The sequence below is a fragment of the Tasmannia lanceolata genome, unplaced genomic scaffold, assembly GCF_043159265.1.
Source record: "Tasmannia lanceolata isolate RefF3 unplaced genomic scaffold, GAP_Taslan_0.1 ptg000018l, whole genome shotgun sequence".
Taxonomy (NCBI): Eukaryota; Viridiplantae; Streptophyta; class Magnoliopsida; order Canellales; family Winteraceae; genus Tasmannia; species Tasmannia lanceolata.
The window spans coordinates 69,503,901-69,518,988 of record NW_027518695.1 but is presented as its reverse complement, the minus strand read 5'-3'; the positions used below and the strand labels follow the sequence as shown (position 1 = coordinate 69,518,988).

At 42.3% G+C, this 15,088-nt stretch overlaps 1 protein-coding gene across 6 annotated transcripts in view; it reads left to right on the top strand.

Annotated features, from left to right (window-relative positions):
• Window positions 1-15,033, top strand: part of LOC143849695 (splicing factor U2af large subunit B-like) — a 37,463-nt gene extending 22,430 nt beyond the window's left edge. For 4 of the 6 annotated variants that reach the window (XM_077358846.1, XM_077358849.1, XM_077358850.1 and 1 more), the window contains 6 exons: window positions 10,093-10,153; window positions 10,247-10,359; window positions 12,197-12,643; window positions 13,229-13,364; window positions 13,623-13,690; window positions 14,672-15,033. In XM_077358846.1, the coding sequence (XP_077214961.1) occupies window positions 10,093-10,153; window positions 10,247-10,359; window positions 12,197-12,643; window positions 13,229-13,364; window positions 13,623-13,690; window positions 14,672-14,809 (963 nt within the window). In that variant the 3' untranslated portion in view covers window positions 14,810-15,033. Of the gene's footprint in view, window positions 1-10,092; window positions 10,154-10,246; window positions 10,360-12,196; window positions 12,644-12,790; window positions 12,829-13,228; window positions 13,365-13,622; window positions 13,691-14,671 lie in introns of those variants that run through there. The other 2 variants (XR_013235770.1, XM_077358847.1) reach the window with 2 other exon arrangements.
• The last annotated feature ends 55 nt before the right edge of the window (window positions 15,034-15,088 follow it).

Below are 15,088 nucleotides of genomic sequence, written 5' to 3'. Positions count from 1 at the left end.
TCTATTTCTTTGCCTAAGTCGCGAACATGGCCAGTTCACGATGTTCCCTGTGATGGGAATGGGGATGGGGGAACACTATTCTGGTGGAAATAATAGCTGAAGATTTCTTCCGGGAGATTGGAGTTGTTGGAGCTGCAAGTACCACAACTTCAGAAGACGCACTGAATGTCGTAGATGTGGGTGCTCCAAAGCAGTGATCAGGGAACGAACTATTGGAGACAACGTCAAGAGGGCAAAGGTTGATGGGGAGCAGATAGCGATTGAAGTAAAAAGGAAAAAATGTGGAAAACAGAAGCAACCTGCTTAAAATGAGTTTAATTGGAAAAGTTAAAAAGGCTGATTGGGACATTGAAGAAATATGGAAATGGGCGTGTTGGTTTTGGGATCTACCGGATTTATCGGAGCCGTTCATACTAAGTAAAAATGAGGTATTATTTGGCTTTGAATCGGAGGAGCAGGCCAATAGGATCTTCCTTAAAGGAGCTGCCGCTTTTGGGGAGTATCTTCTTTCTCTAACTCCTTGGTATCCAGAGTATAAAACTGGTGCAAGAACCATCTGGATTCGTTTATTTGGCATACCACTCCATGCTTGGAATATTGATACGGTCGAAGCGATTGGGAGTCTCTTTGGCTCTGTGGTTGAAGTGAAAATGGAAGGTGATTGTAGGCAAAGTCTGGAATGCGCAAGAGCAAAAATCTTTACATCGGAATGGGCTTCTCTTTGATTGGTGGTAAGACTCAAAGTCGATAATAGGTTCTGTCCGATTGGTGTAGTGGGGGAGTTTGGCGAGGAAATTAGGCCTACAACCATTTCTGTACCAAACCGGAATTTTTACCCTTTTCCTAGGGATGGGGGGCCGGAGTACGATCAGGAGCCAAAAACGAGTTCTCCAGTCCCGGAAAAACTGAAGAAGGGGATGCATCATCAGCTGTTGGATCAAATTGGATTAAATGAATATGATCATCGGGTTAAAAATGAAACGGGTGTGGAAAAAAGAGAGGGTAAACAACCGATGGCTCAGATTGAAGCAAGTCAATCTGGAACTGTTGATTCAAATTTGAAATTCTCGTATGAGCGGACGGGATTCTCAAGTCACATGACTCCCGCTAATCTTGCAGTGAAGCATGGCAGACAAGTGGGTACAGATAAGAACGAGAGGATTTTTGTTCCCAATATTTTGCCACGTGGCGGTGCATCAACATCGAGAATGGGACACGAGTCGTATGTGTGTGGAGCTCTTCGATCGTTCCAGCTGGGAATACAGCTATACTGCAAGAGAATGGTGAAAAAGGAAACCCCCCTATGATTCTTAATCATCCACCGTTCATCGTGGACCCTAGCAAAGAGCTACAAAAGCGATCAGTTGAAGGTGTAATAGAATCTTCTCAACTTGATTGTAATGTAAGAAGGTTCAGGAACATGAAAAAGTGGTATCTACAGGTGGCAAGCTAACAAATGCACGTGATAGCAACGTGGATAAGGCCCGTGATGCTTCAAATCGTGTGGTAGGAGCCCCTATACGTGGACCGTGGCGACATCATCAAGGAAAAAAGGGATTTCTTATGAACAAATGTGGATGGAATGGGAGAAACTCCGGTTACTTTACTGGATCTTATTCAATTCTGTGGCGGAAGAGGATGATGAAGTTGAATTTATCGCAATGGCAGTAATGGGCGACGAGCCTGGTGTCACGGGGAAACAGTTCAGGACACAACCGGTATTAAAATCCATCCCGTCTTGTCTCGTTGCGTCTTGGAAATGCGTTGTTTATAGCACCTTTGGTTGCCACTCGCCGCTAAGCTGGTTGGTTGGCCAAACTCTATAGGAGGAGTTGACCCCGTGACTTGCTGACTCCTCCCCCGTTAGGTCCAGCAGGTGTGGGCAGGAGCCTTGGTGGCTTGCTCATGGGTTGCAAGAGGACTTACTTGTGCATCTGTTGCACACAGTAGGAAATCATACTTCAACTCGTAGGCGTGCCCTAAGGGAGCTTTGGGTGCGGACTGCGAGCTATCTATAGGGATGCTCCAGTTTCTTTGGTTGAGGATGGGGGCCAAAGACAGTGCATGTTGGGTTGGGTTTCCACATGCATTGCGCGACGGACCGGTGCAGGGGGCTACCTATACTGTTTGCCCCCCTGCACCGCAGTACGTCTCGTGGGTAGGCCATTCTCTAGGTCTTCCATGGGTTCGTGCCGGGGCGACTTCGGTTGCCCTCGTGAGGTGTACACCTTGCGGATCAGTCCATGGGGCATCTTGCTTCTTGGATGACCAAGCCCCAGCGCTTGGCGGATTGGTGCGTGGCATCGTCATGCCTCGTACTCGATGGACTTTGCATTAGGCCCCAAGGCCTTATGTTCGATGTACTCGTGATGCAGGCTGATCATGAGTGTGGGTACCTAGAAGCGCATGTCAAGATCTGAGCCAAGTAGCCTGTTGAACAGCTTAGAGTTTGTTTGCACATTCGAAGCATCAAGGGGTGTTGGCGTGTAGGGCCTTTAAAGCCTTGCACGATTGAAGGCTTGCCCTAGCATTTGTGCATGTTGGGGCGCCGCACGGGTTATTCCGTTGCTCAAATATTTGGCCCGTGACAGTTGGTATCAGAGCGGAATGTCCAAGCTATGTATTCAAAGTGTGCTTTGAGAATTGGTGTCAGATGGTATTTAGTGCCAGATCAGAGCAGGTTGTGAATCAAGAGTTTTGCAAGGAGCTGATACAGTTGGTGTCTGTGCTGGCATAGTTGCAATGTCTGCGGCTATGATTAGTTCATCTCTAGTGCATGTTGCTTCGCACAAAGGAACGGGAAATGCTTTATGTTGTGGCGGAGTTGGAAAGAGCTTGAATGTTAGCACACCAAGTTGGAAGTGCTAAGTTGCGGATGTCTTTGAATCTAACACTTTGAAAGTCCATTAGTCAGCTGAAGAAGAGCTGAAATTGCGTGGGTATGTTCCTTTCGATGGACTCTCCCTTATTCTACTTGAGTCGCGCAACAGAGGCGCGATGGCCTGCAAAGATTAGTACCATCAGTGTTTGTTCAAGCATTGCTGAATGGATTTGCTCGAAGCTTGATACAGTGTTAGAGCTGCAACCGTCAGCGAACAGGTTGGCATCTTTCAGTGACCCACCGATGTGTGAGATCGGAAGTGGCAGTTGGGGAGTTGTGAATGCTCCGTTGTAGTGTTGGCTAACATTGTTGTGTTAGCATATGGCCTTAAGGGCTTGCTATGAAAAAAGGGTTGGCTGCTGGCATAAGCCTTCCCCTATCAGATGAGGTGTTGAACGTGTCGGCACCAAAGCGCTCATCGAAGTGAATTTGCTTGCTCAGTGTGATGGCATAACCAGTTTGACGAATTAGCAGACATGCTCAGGATGAAGAGCTGGTCAATGACTGAAGTACTTTTATGGCAGTTCACAATTATAATCGAGCATGCGTGATGCTCTTCTCAAAAAGACCTTGGAACGAACGCCAAGGCCGCTTAGATTTGATAATGGGTTTGCTGTGCTGATATGGGACAGTGTGGTGAGCTCAGATGGCATATGGGCAGACTGTGTTGGTATGGGTCGACATGGTATGTTTGTGTGTTTCTTGCTGCTTTAGAATCTCTTTGTTTGTCGAAATTGAAAGGACAGCTCAATCTGAATGATGGAATATTTGGGTGGTTAGCAGTGTGAGTACTAACCGCAAGTGCCCAAGGAGACCATTTGTGGCATAAGGGTTGATTGTTCAAATCAAGTTCTACAGTGTTGAACAGAAGCAGGCAAGACTAAGCGTCGCGTTGATTGATCCCAATAGGGGATTCTTGGCCTCAAGGAGGAGGCGAGACCGATGTGGTGGTCTCTTTGCTTGGGAGTGCTTGTGGACTCCGTGGTTGGCTTGCACTTTGCGGGTGGCAAGTGCTGCACTTGGCCGAAAGTGAGGCAGATGCTGTGCCAGAAGTGGTGGCATATTCAGGGAGAGACGAAGCGGTGCAAGTTGGCCATTTCGGAAGACCACTCTAGAGGAAGCTTGAGTGTAGCTAAGGAGGAACTTGAGAGTTGCTTGAGGGAAGGATTCAAGTTTGGTCGCTCTGCCCTTATGGAGTTTGGTGGAGTGCTCAGAACCATCATCATCGGTTGTAGGTGAGCCGAAACCTTCCGTGCCGAAAGTGTTGGCACGTTATCTGGTTGTAGGTGAGCCAAAACCTTCCGTGCCGAAAGTAATGGCACGTTATTTGGTTGTAGGTGAGCCAAAACCTTCCATGCCGAAAGTGATGGCGTGTTATCCGGTTGTAGGTGAGCCAAAACATTCCGTGCCGAAAGTGATGGCACGTTATCCGGTTGTAGGTGAGCCGAAACCTTCAGTGCCGAAAGTGATGGCACGTCATCCAGTTGTAGGTGAGCCAAAACCTTCCGTGCCGAAAGTGATGGCACGTCATCCACAGCGTTTGTAGGCACCGTCAGAAAACCTTCGCCTAGTTTGATGGAGTCCGGAAAAACTATCGTTGTTGAAGATAACTCCAGCAGAGCTATAGTGCAGTGATTGGCAGAACTTGAGCCAGTGTGGTATGCAGTAGAAGTCAGAATGCGCTGATTGTCGAAGTACCAGTGGTAGCTGTTTTCAAGATTGAGAAGTCATTGTTATTGTGGAACTGAGCTTCACAGAGCGTTCAGTGTCGACGAGGGCGTCGACGTTATCAGGTGGGGGAGTGTCACGGGGAAACAGTTCAGGACACAACCGGTATTAAAATCCATCCCATCTTGTCTCGTTGCGTCTTGGAAATGCGTTGTTTATAGCACCTTTGGTCGCCACTCGCCGCTAAGCTGGTTGGCTGGCCAAACTCTATAGGAGGAGTTGACCCCGTGACTTGCTGACTCCTCCCCCGTTAGGCCCAGCAGGTGTGGGCAGGAGCCTTGGTGGCTTGCTCATGGGTTGCAAGAGGACTTGTGCATCTGTTGCACACAGTAGGAAATCATACTTCAACTCGTAGGCGTGCCCTAAGGGAGCTTTGGGTGCGGACTGCGAGTTATTCATAGGGATGCTCCAGTTTCTTTGGTTGAGGATGGGGGCCAAAGACGGTGCATGTTGGGTTGGGTTCCCACATGCATTGCGCGACGGACCGGTGTAGGGGGCTACCTATACTGTTTGTCCCCCTGCACCGCGGTACGTCTCGTGGGTAGGCCATTCTCTAGGTCTTCCATGGGTTCGTGCCGGGGCGACTTCGGTTGCCCTCGTGAGGTGTACACCTTGCGGATCAGTCCATGGGGCATCTTGCTTCTTGGATGACCAAGCCCCAGCGCTTGGCGGATTGGTGCGTGGCATCGTCATGCCTCGTACTCGATGGACTTTGCATTAGGCCCCAAGGCCTTATGTTCGATGTACTCGTGATGCAGGCTGATCATGAGTGTGGGTACCTAGAAGCGCATGTCAAGATCTGAGCCGAGTAGCTTGTTGAACAGCTTAGAGTTTGTGTGCACATTCGAAGCATCAAGGGGTGTTGGCGTGTAGGGCCTTTAAAGCCTTGCACGATTGAAGGCTTGCCCTAGCATTTGTGCATGTTGGGGTGCCGCACGGGTTATTCCGTTGCTCAAATATTTGGCCCGTGACACTGGTTTGGTTTACAGGGATGAGGGATGATACCACCTGTAGGATGCTTATGGACACCGCAAATCAGGGCTGATCCGGTAGATCTAATCTTAACAAAAAGAAAAAGGGAATTAAGGAACTCAAACTCTTACGACAGGCGAGATCTAAAGGTTTCTTTGGGCGGAAAAATGGTTGCTAAATAAAGATTAACTTCCGGAATATAAGGGGATGAGGGACGGAGAAAAAGAAGCTGGCGTAGGAATTAGGTAGAAGAAGAAACCTGGACATTGTGGCTATTATGGAAACATAATTACAGGAAGATAGAAGTTGCTAGAAAGAGGATGCGAAGTGTTAGGAATGTGAAGCTAGTAGGTGGTCATTTTGTTTGATCATAGTGGAGGACGGATGAATTGATTTGGTTGAAAGGGGTTCCTTTCTGGTTTGGCTCTAAGGCAAGGTCTGGAGAGCTTGACCCAGGTGCTTTTTCATTTTATTTACTCTCAACTTTTCTTGCTCAGGAGTATGTTCCTGCCCAGTTGTGCTTGATACCATGTAATGGCTTTTTCATTTTATTTACTCTCAACTTTTCTTGCTCAGGAGTATGTTCCTGCCCAGTTGTGCTTGATACCATGTAATGGCAGCCGGGACCTCTGGTCCCCAATGTACCTTTCATAGTATCAATAAAAATACTTGTCATCTTTCAAAAAAAAAAAAGTTCTTTGCCTAAGTCTTGGTGGGAAGCACTTGCTCATCCTGGGTGGCGTGCTGCTATGGACGATGAGAAGGCCGCCCTTCAGGTGAATCATACGCGGGATATTGTTCCCCCGCCTCCAGTGGCTCATCATTTTGGTTGCCGATGGATCTATGCCATCAAATATTTTCCAGGTGGGACAATTGAGCGCCTTAAGGCAGTATTGGTTGCCAAAGGATATACTAAGACATATGGGATTGATTACACCGAGACAATCTCTCCCCGTGCCAAGATTCCATCTGTGAGGGCTCTAACCTCTCTTGCAGTTAACCACAGCTGGCCATTATAGCAATCGATGTCAAAAATGCCTTTCTTCATGGTGATTTGGCTGAGGAGGTGTATATGGAGCAACCTCCTAGATATGTTGCTCAGAGGGAGTTATCCTCAGTTTGCCATCTTCTAAAGTCATTATATAGTCTCAAGCAATCTCCTAGAGCTTGGTTTGGGAGCTTTAGTGATGCTCTCATGAGATAGAGTGTGAAGCGATGTGCCGTTCACCACTCGGTATTTAGTCAGAAGTCGGATGCGGGTCCCGTTCTTCTCATAGTCTCATGTGGATGATATTATCATTACAGGAAGTGACTCATATGACATACAAAGACTGAAGAATTTCCTGCAATCAAAATTCTCCACAAATCTAGTTTGGGACAAAGGATTAGTTGAGTTGAGTTGAGAAGTCTCCACAAATGATCTTGGGCGCCTTCAATATCTCTTGGGGATTGAGGCGTCCTACTCGGGTACTAGTCTCTCCCTATCACAACGGAAATATGTTTTGGATCTTCTAGATGAGACTAGATCTTTAGGGATAAGATAAGCTACTACTCCCATGGATCTAAATACAAAGCTTCTTCCATAAGAGGGTGACTTGTTAGAAGACCCTGGCAGATACCGCAGACTAGTTGGAAAACTCATATATCTCAGAGTCACTCGCCCAGATATTTCATATGCTGTGGGGTTGTTAACCAGTTCATAAGTACCCCTTGTACGTCCCACTAGGCAGCCGTGGTTCAGATCTTTAGATATTTGAAAAGTGCTCCAGGGCTTCTTTTCAAGAGATATGGCGATATGAAGTTAGAAGGTTTTTGTGATGCTGACTGTGCAGGTTCTCCAAGTGACAGAAGATCCACGATTGGGTATTGCACCTTTGTTGGAGGTAACCTAGTATCTTGACGCAGTAAGAAGCAAAATGTTGTATCAAAATTGAGTACTAAAGCCGAATACCGAGCTATGTCACACACTGATAGTGAGTTTATCTGGCTGCGCTCTCTTCTAGCTGAGATTGGATTCCCATCATTCTCACCAGCTCAGTTGTATTGCGGCAATAAGGCTGCGATTCATATTGCCAACAATTCGGTCGTTTATGAGCGTACCAAACACTTCGAGGTGGACTGCCATTTCATTTGCCACAAGATCCAACAGGGCAAATTATGCACTACCTTCACATGTTCAGCAGATCAGCTTTTGCTGATACCTTCACCAAACCCTTGAGTAGAGCCAAATTGAGTGATATTTGTAACAAGCTAGGAATGTATGATATATACATTCCATCTTGACGGGAAGTTTTAGAAGTGTGTATGTGTATGTGTGTAGATGCCTAAGAGCATAGTGGTCATTGTACCTTATTTCTCATTTATATAAATGCATAAGTGAGGGGGAGTCTTCCCTAAGTCACTCTTTTCCTTCTCTTCTCTTCTGCGACATATACAAACTTTCACATGCAATTCATATAAATATATGTACATAATACTTGTACCACATTTTGCACGCAATTCATATACATATAGTTATGTAATACATAGTTATATAGTATATTACTAGTACACACTGACGATTTTGGTTTATGCATTCCGGTCATTTCGGTTTCGGTGGGGTTGGAAATGGAAACGTTTCGGTCATTTCGTGTCGGTTTCGGTGGAAATTAAAACCATGATCCAAAGGTATTGATGGTCAATCAACCTGAGTTGGAGAATGTAAAAGGAGATGGAAACATTAAATATAGGGAACTTGAACATGTATGAAAAAATTCAAATTTAATTTTAAGTTTAGGGATTTGCTAGGCAATTTCGCATAAAGACATTTCGTGGTTCACATATTCAGGAGAGAGCAGCCACCTCCTAGCATATTTTGTCTCATTCATTTGATTCATTTGAGGTCGCTGTTCTCTCCTGAAAAAGTGAGCCACGTAATGGCTTTTTGCAAAATTGCCTAGCAAGTCCCTTAAAATACATTTAAAGATTTCAAGAGGACTGATACAATTTTTGATCGTTTTCTTAAGTAAGACTTGCGGCACGCGCATATCATATTACATTTATGTAATTGCAAAAAGAAGAAGAATTGCTTTGGTGATTGATTAATAAGTCGCTATGTGAATGATCCTGAAACATCATGTGGAAAATTAGGGTTTATCTGTGGATAGGGAATATTGTATGTGAGTTAAGTGATCTCATTTTTAATAAAACTGCTACTGTGCTACATATCATATACTTCAGATATTATTGTATGTAAATGAAATTGCACAGTAATTGCAATTTAAGTAGCTATGTAGACGATGCTGAAAAGTCATGTGGAGATCTGAGCCTGTTGGATATGATATTGTTTGAGAGATAATCTAGTGTTACCTTGTGATAAATTGCGACAAATTGTTAACTTCTAATATTATTTTGATTAACCAAATTTTAATAACATGTAATGCAAAACTTTTGCATTATTTTTAAACATGAGTTTGATAAGTGTTGATTTGGAAGACTCAAAATTCTAAAATGCCTAGGTGATTCAAAGTTTAATTCTTTAAAGGTAATAATCCAAATATTGAAGCTAATTTTTTTGTAGTTTTTGTTCAAGATCCTTTTATTGTTCTAATGATGGCAAGTTTAATTCTTTAAAGGTAATAATTCAAGGGACATGTTATCAGCACTCCTGTATTTTGATGATATCACTCCTCACTTTATTAAAAGGTACGGAATGGCCCGCACCATAGGATGATGTAAACTGTCCATTAGATGGGCCACAACCTCAATAGGTTGTGCCCCAAAAATCATTTCCATAGGTTGATACTAACCCTCCGATCCATAGGTTCCTAATATTCAATCCCTCTATAGATCAGAGGGTTAGGATCAACCTATGGAATTGATTTTTGGGGCACAACCTATTGAGGCTGTGGCCCATCTAATGGACGGTTTGGATCATCCTATGGGGCGGGCCATACCGTACTTTTTAATAAAGTGAGGAGTGCGATCATCAAAATACGGGAGTGCTGATAACATTTCATTAAGTCAAATATTGAAGACCAATTGTTTTGAAGTTTTTATTCAAAATCTTTTTTATTGTTCTATGGATTTTTTTTATTTTTTTTTGTATTTAGTAATTTTTATCCTGAAGTTGTAGAATAATGATAATTGTTAGTGCATCCCATTCCCATAGAGGGCCATGTGGCAAGGAACTCTGGGCTTTCAGTTTGAAGGTTAAGTATGATAAGAGAAAGGGAATTGATATCCATGCTCCATCGTTAAATAATGGCACTCTCTTCTTCGTTTTACACTATTGTAATTGGCTATAGACTCTATTATTTATGATTTTCCAAAAACTGCTATAAATTGGTCATTAATAAAGCATGGAGTGGCATTCTCAGACAATGGAATGTTGTTACAATTTCCATAAGAGAAATCATGTCTATCTTTTGAATTTGTAGTTTCTACCTATCCTTTTGTTGATGTTTTAAGATAGCAATACTTGCAGGTAACTCATACTTTTTTCTTTTTTTTTTTCTTGTCTTTTGTTGCAGTCTGTTGCAACCTTTTTTAGCCAGGTTATGACTACCATTGGAGGAAACACTGCGGGTCCCGGTTTGCCAATCCTTCTCTCTCCTCTTACCTTGCCTCTACATGATGACTTTACCTTTGAGCGTGAATATCATTAGGTGCTTGTCTGTTTTGCAGGTGATGCTGTTGTCAATGTATATATCAACCATGATAAGAAATTTGCTTTTGTGGAGATGAGGTCTGTTGAAGAAGCAAGTAATGCGATGGCCTTGGATGGTATTATGTTTGAGGTTCGAGATTTTCCTTTCCTGTGTATTACTTTTTTGGACCACTGCCCAATAAAAGGTTTCAACTCTTGGGTTGTGCTTCCGACGATCTAGATGGCAACCCTGCTTTCATTTTCTTTCCATAGGCTACATGCTTGTGGATTCCTTGCATAATTGATGAACTCTTTTCATTCCTCCTCAAACCAACTAACTTACAGTTATGCTTTTAAGCTGCAAGCCTTTTTTTTTGAATGGTCAACCTTATTCTTTGTACCTTGAAGTTTCAAAAGGTGACCAATTTCTTGTTTGTTATGCAGAAATGTTTGACATAGCATTAACCTTTTCTTTTCCTTGTAGATAAGCTATAGCTTGGAAGCCATATTGAAGATGCATGGAATCAAATGTTTGAACATGTAATTCGCCTTTGATGATTTTATGTTTCTTAATGTGATGGGGGACCATCGAAGATGCTATGAAGAATCAAGAGTTAAAGATGGGGCCTATCGTTAATGTTAAGAGAGTTCTATTTAGGTTTAGAGTATTGTTTAAGTTTAAATCATAGGGGAGTATTAGTCTTTTCCCTCAAAATTCATATCAAATAAGTTCTTTCATTATCAGTTGTTCTAATTAGACCTCCCACATGTATGAGGAAAATTTTAAGTGGGGAGGGAGTCTTTAAGTCATTAGAGGATATTTTAGTCCAAAAGTGTTAGGTTTTTGTTTTAGGATTTTAGAACGTTCTAGTTCTCTTTTTCTTATATATTGTAGCCTCAAGGCATTGTTCTTTCATGCTATGACGGAATGAATAAATATTTGAAGTTTTTTTCTCTCGTGTGGATGTGATATCTATTCTTCAGGGTACCATGCCTTGTCCCTTTGATGCGAGGCCTAGGGTTCCCTTGGTGTGAAGCCTCGGGATTGCTAGTGTGATTCTAGCATAATCTTCTTATTTGGTGAGATGCCAAGGAAAACTCTTAGTTGGATACCTTGAGATAAGTGTCTTATTTTTTCGTTACTTCTAATCTATTTTTCTCCTATCTTTTCTTTTCTTGGTTTCTTCCACAAAAACAGTCTGCCCGTGAACTGGAAATATTCGTTCTCCTTGCCTAAAACTTCAAATATCTAATTATTCTTCTTGTTTTACATACCATAAACCTTGTCTCTTAGTCTTGCCAAAAACGTTGCCTGCGCCTTTCTAAGATACTTCTGCACTTTCTTGGGATACGTCTGCCCCCCTCTGTATCTAACCTAAACCTAATATAAATATTTCTTTAATCGCATATTTTAGTATCACAAATCCTAAATTGCACCCATCTTTTTTACCCATATTCTCTACTATAACAGTGTACTCTTGCTAGTAAATTCAAATTCCCCTGCATAGCCTATTTTGTTTGTCCATACCTTATTCCCTACGGGCCCATCCTAGTAAGCTACAATATGAGCCTAATCTTTGAAAGATACTCCATCCCATAGATTCGTCATCTGTCATAGTGGCTTAAAGTACCTTCATTTCTCAACTCATTTATGATTTCAAAGCTTTCACTGTACTCAGTCAAGGACACTAAATTAGAGACAACCACCATTTTGGGACTGCATTGGCCCTTGTGATACTATGTACTGTTTTAATGTGTTTCTATTTATCTAAAATTACATGTTTTCTATTTTGATACCCTGGATGAACTTATATTATGCCTTCTATATATACCTTTTAAAGTCCTGTTTGGATGTGTTAGCTTTTTTGGGTAGACTATCATTTCCGTACTTGATGCCTTGTGTGAGAGCATTAATGACATGGACAACACGTGTCAATTGTATGTTTCATTGCGGTAGTACTGTTTAAATTATAGTTGTTTATATCCAGGGGGCGCCGGTAAAGCTTAGGAGGCCCACTGACTACAACCCTTCTCTTGCTGCCGCACTTGGCCCAAGCCAGCCCAACCCTAATCTGAACCTGGGTGCAGTTGGGCTGACACCCGGTTCAGTTGGTGGGCTTGAGGGACCTGATCGCATCTTTGTGGGTGGACTTCCATATTACTTTACAGAAACCGAGATAAGGAAGTTGCTGGAATCATTTGGTCCTCTTCGTGGTTTCGATCTCGTCAAGGACAGGGAAACGGGGAATTCAAAAGGCTATGCCTTCTGTGTTTATCAGGACCTCTCGGTTACAGACATTGCATGTGCGGCTCTTAATGGGGTCAAGTTGGGAGATAAAACTCTCACTGTTCGGCGTGCAAACCAGGGTTCTACCCAACCTAAACCTGAACAGGAGAGTGTATTATTACAAGCACAACAGCAGGTAGCATTGCAGGTGAGGAACACTTTATGTTGATTTTTATTTTTATATTTTTGAAAACATTAAGGCAACGTCACGTTTGGATACCTCATGCTTTTGTATTGGATTGGATTTGAGTTTTGGATACAAAATACATCAATCATCCTCATGCTAATGTTGCAGCAAAAAGGTCGAGGAACAGCGAACAGCGAGGGTGAACGGTAATTGCCACAAATATTGATTTCCAAATAATGTCTTGGAGAACAGATTTGAAAATCAGATTTTTTTTCCACGGTTGTAGCTGGTTTGGAAATCTAAGGATCTGATCCAGCTCCAAATCTCAACTGCAAATGTGAGAAATCCAAATCTAAATCTCATGGGTATCCAAACGTGGCCTAACAGAATTTCCCTTGTGCAAATTATTGAACCCCCTCACGGAATAACTTTTCTGCTGTCTTCAATTTTTTGTAGAAATGATTATAATAAATCATTATAATGGACTAATTTTAAAAAAATCATTATAATGGCAATAAAAATGAGAAAATTAGATAAATTGCAATATTTTAGGGGATCTGAGTCATACTTAATTTACCTGCTGACATTCTGCATGGGTTTTTGCAGAGGCTCGTGTTCCAAGCAGGTGTCCTTCCTTCCAAGGTTGTATGCTTAACACAGGTGGTTACCGCAGACGAGTTAAAAGATGACGAGGAATATGAAGACATAGTGGAAGACATGAGAGGAGAAGGCGGAAAATATGGTAAGTAGTCAGCAAAATTTTGAAGGCCTGATCTGTCTTTTATGGAACTTCTATCTAATTTCATCTGCATAAATGGATTTCTTTTTTTCTTGTTTTTTGTTTTTTTTTTTGGTTTGTTTTTACAGCTTTTTGTAGTTCAACATTGTGCTAGAAAGAATCAGGCCTAACCCACAGAAGACCTATTATTTTGATCTTTCTTTACCCGTTACTCTTCTTCTTTATCAGTTTCAAGTCTGATAAATTCAAATATCAATGCAGGTACATTGGTTAACGTTGTCATCCCTCGGCCAAATCCGAATGGTGAGTCTTCTCCAGGAGTTGGGAAGGTCAGTAGAAAATGCACATTCTTCATCATTTGAAAATTCATAAACTTAAAAGCACAACTTTGCCTGTAAAAATCCTGAAGAAGGGAAGAATAATCTTTTATACAACCCATAAACCATCTGCGATCTTACACAATTTGCAACCTTGAAGGTCACAGACTTGAGTAGTGCCCCTCTAGTTGACTTGTACTGGATCAAGTTTTTAGAATTTTTAAAGCTTATAAAATGGTGGGGCCCACCCTAATGCATAGGTTTATGCATAGGTTTGATAGAGCTTCTGAACCCTACATCATCAATAACACTGGGGGTAAAATGGTGGGCTCCACTCTATGCGTAGGTTTGGGTTGAGATGGTGGGCCCACGGCCCACCACACCAAAACATGAGGTGTAAAATGTTGGGCTCATCCCATGGAAATGTTTGGGTGGAGATAGTGGGCCCACCACACCAAAACATTAGGTGTAGGGTGGTGGCCCTGCCCATGTTAGGCATTGTTATAAAATTTTGGGCCCTGCCCAATCATAGCATGAGGTGTAGAATAGTGGGTCCACCAAAATGGTAGCCCCCACCCATGTTATACTCTGGTCTAAAGTGTTAGGCCCCACGCTATCAAAACAAAACATGAGGTATAAAGTAAAGGTTTTCCATTAAAAAAATTTCTTTCAAAGAAAGCGAATGACGATGGAAAGAACCATGCTTTTGTATATATTATAGATATACAAAGAGACAGATGTATAGATGATAACACTGATCTGATTTTTCTTGTTCTTGATTATTGATTTAGCTTTTCAAGTACCAGATTGAGATTAGGACCAAATTACCTCCTTAAAATGTTTGTGCTGATGATAAGTTGGAGAATTTTGGGATTATCATTACTAATGACATGAAAGCCCGTCTGGTTTGCCGTTTGGTGAACTGAGCTGTTCTTCCTGATGAGTTTGGAGATATTCTTCTCATGGTCAACCTTATATTTTCCCCCTTTTCAGGTATTCTTGGAATATGCAGACACCGATGGATCTTCTAAGGCGCGGGCAGGACTGAATGGAAGAAAATTCGGCGGAAATCAAGTTGTCGCTGTCTTCTACCCAGAGAACAAGTTCTCTCAAGGGGAATATGATGCCTAATATCATAAGAATGAATATCGTCTCTTTTGACTCTTTCTGTTTCATACGAGTTCTTTCTGCTCATAGAGATTTTGTTAAAACATTGCAGAATACTCAGAATTTTTCTATTGACATCGTCTTAAAATTTGTTTTAGTTTTTAAAACTTTTACCATCACTTGTTATTTGATTACTGGATTCTGGATTTATCAATCTCTGTTAATTTAATTTTCATTTTTTAGGGAAAGTATCCGGTTTCGAGTCGTTTTTATCTTTTGGCGTCTCTTTTCTAGTACATGTGG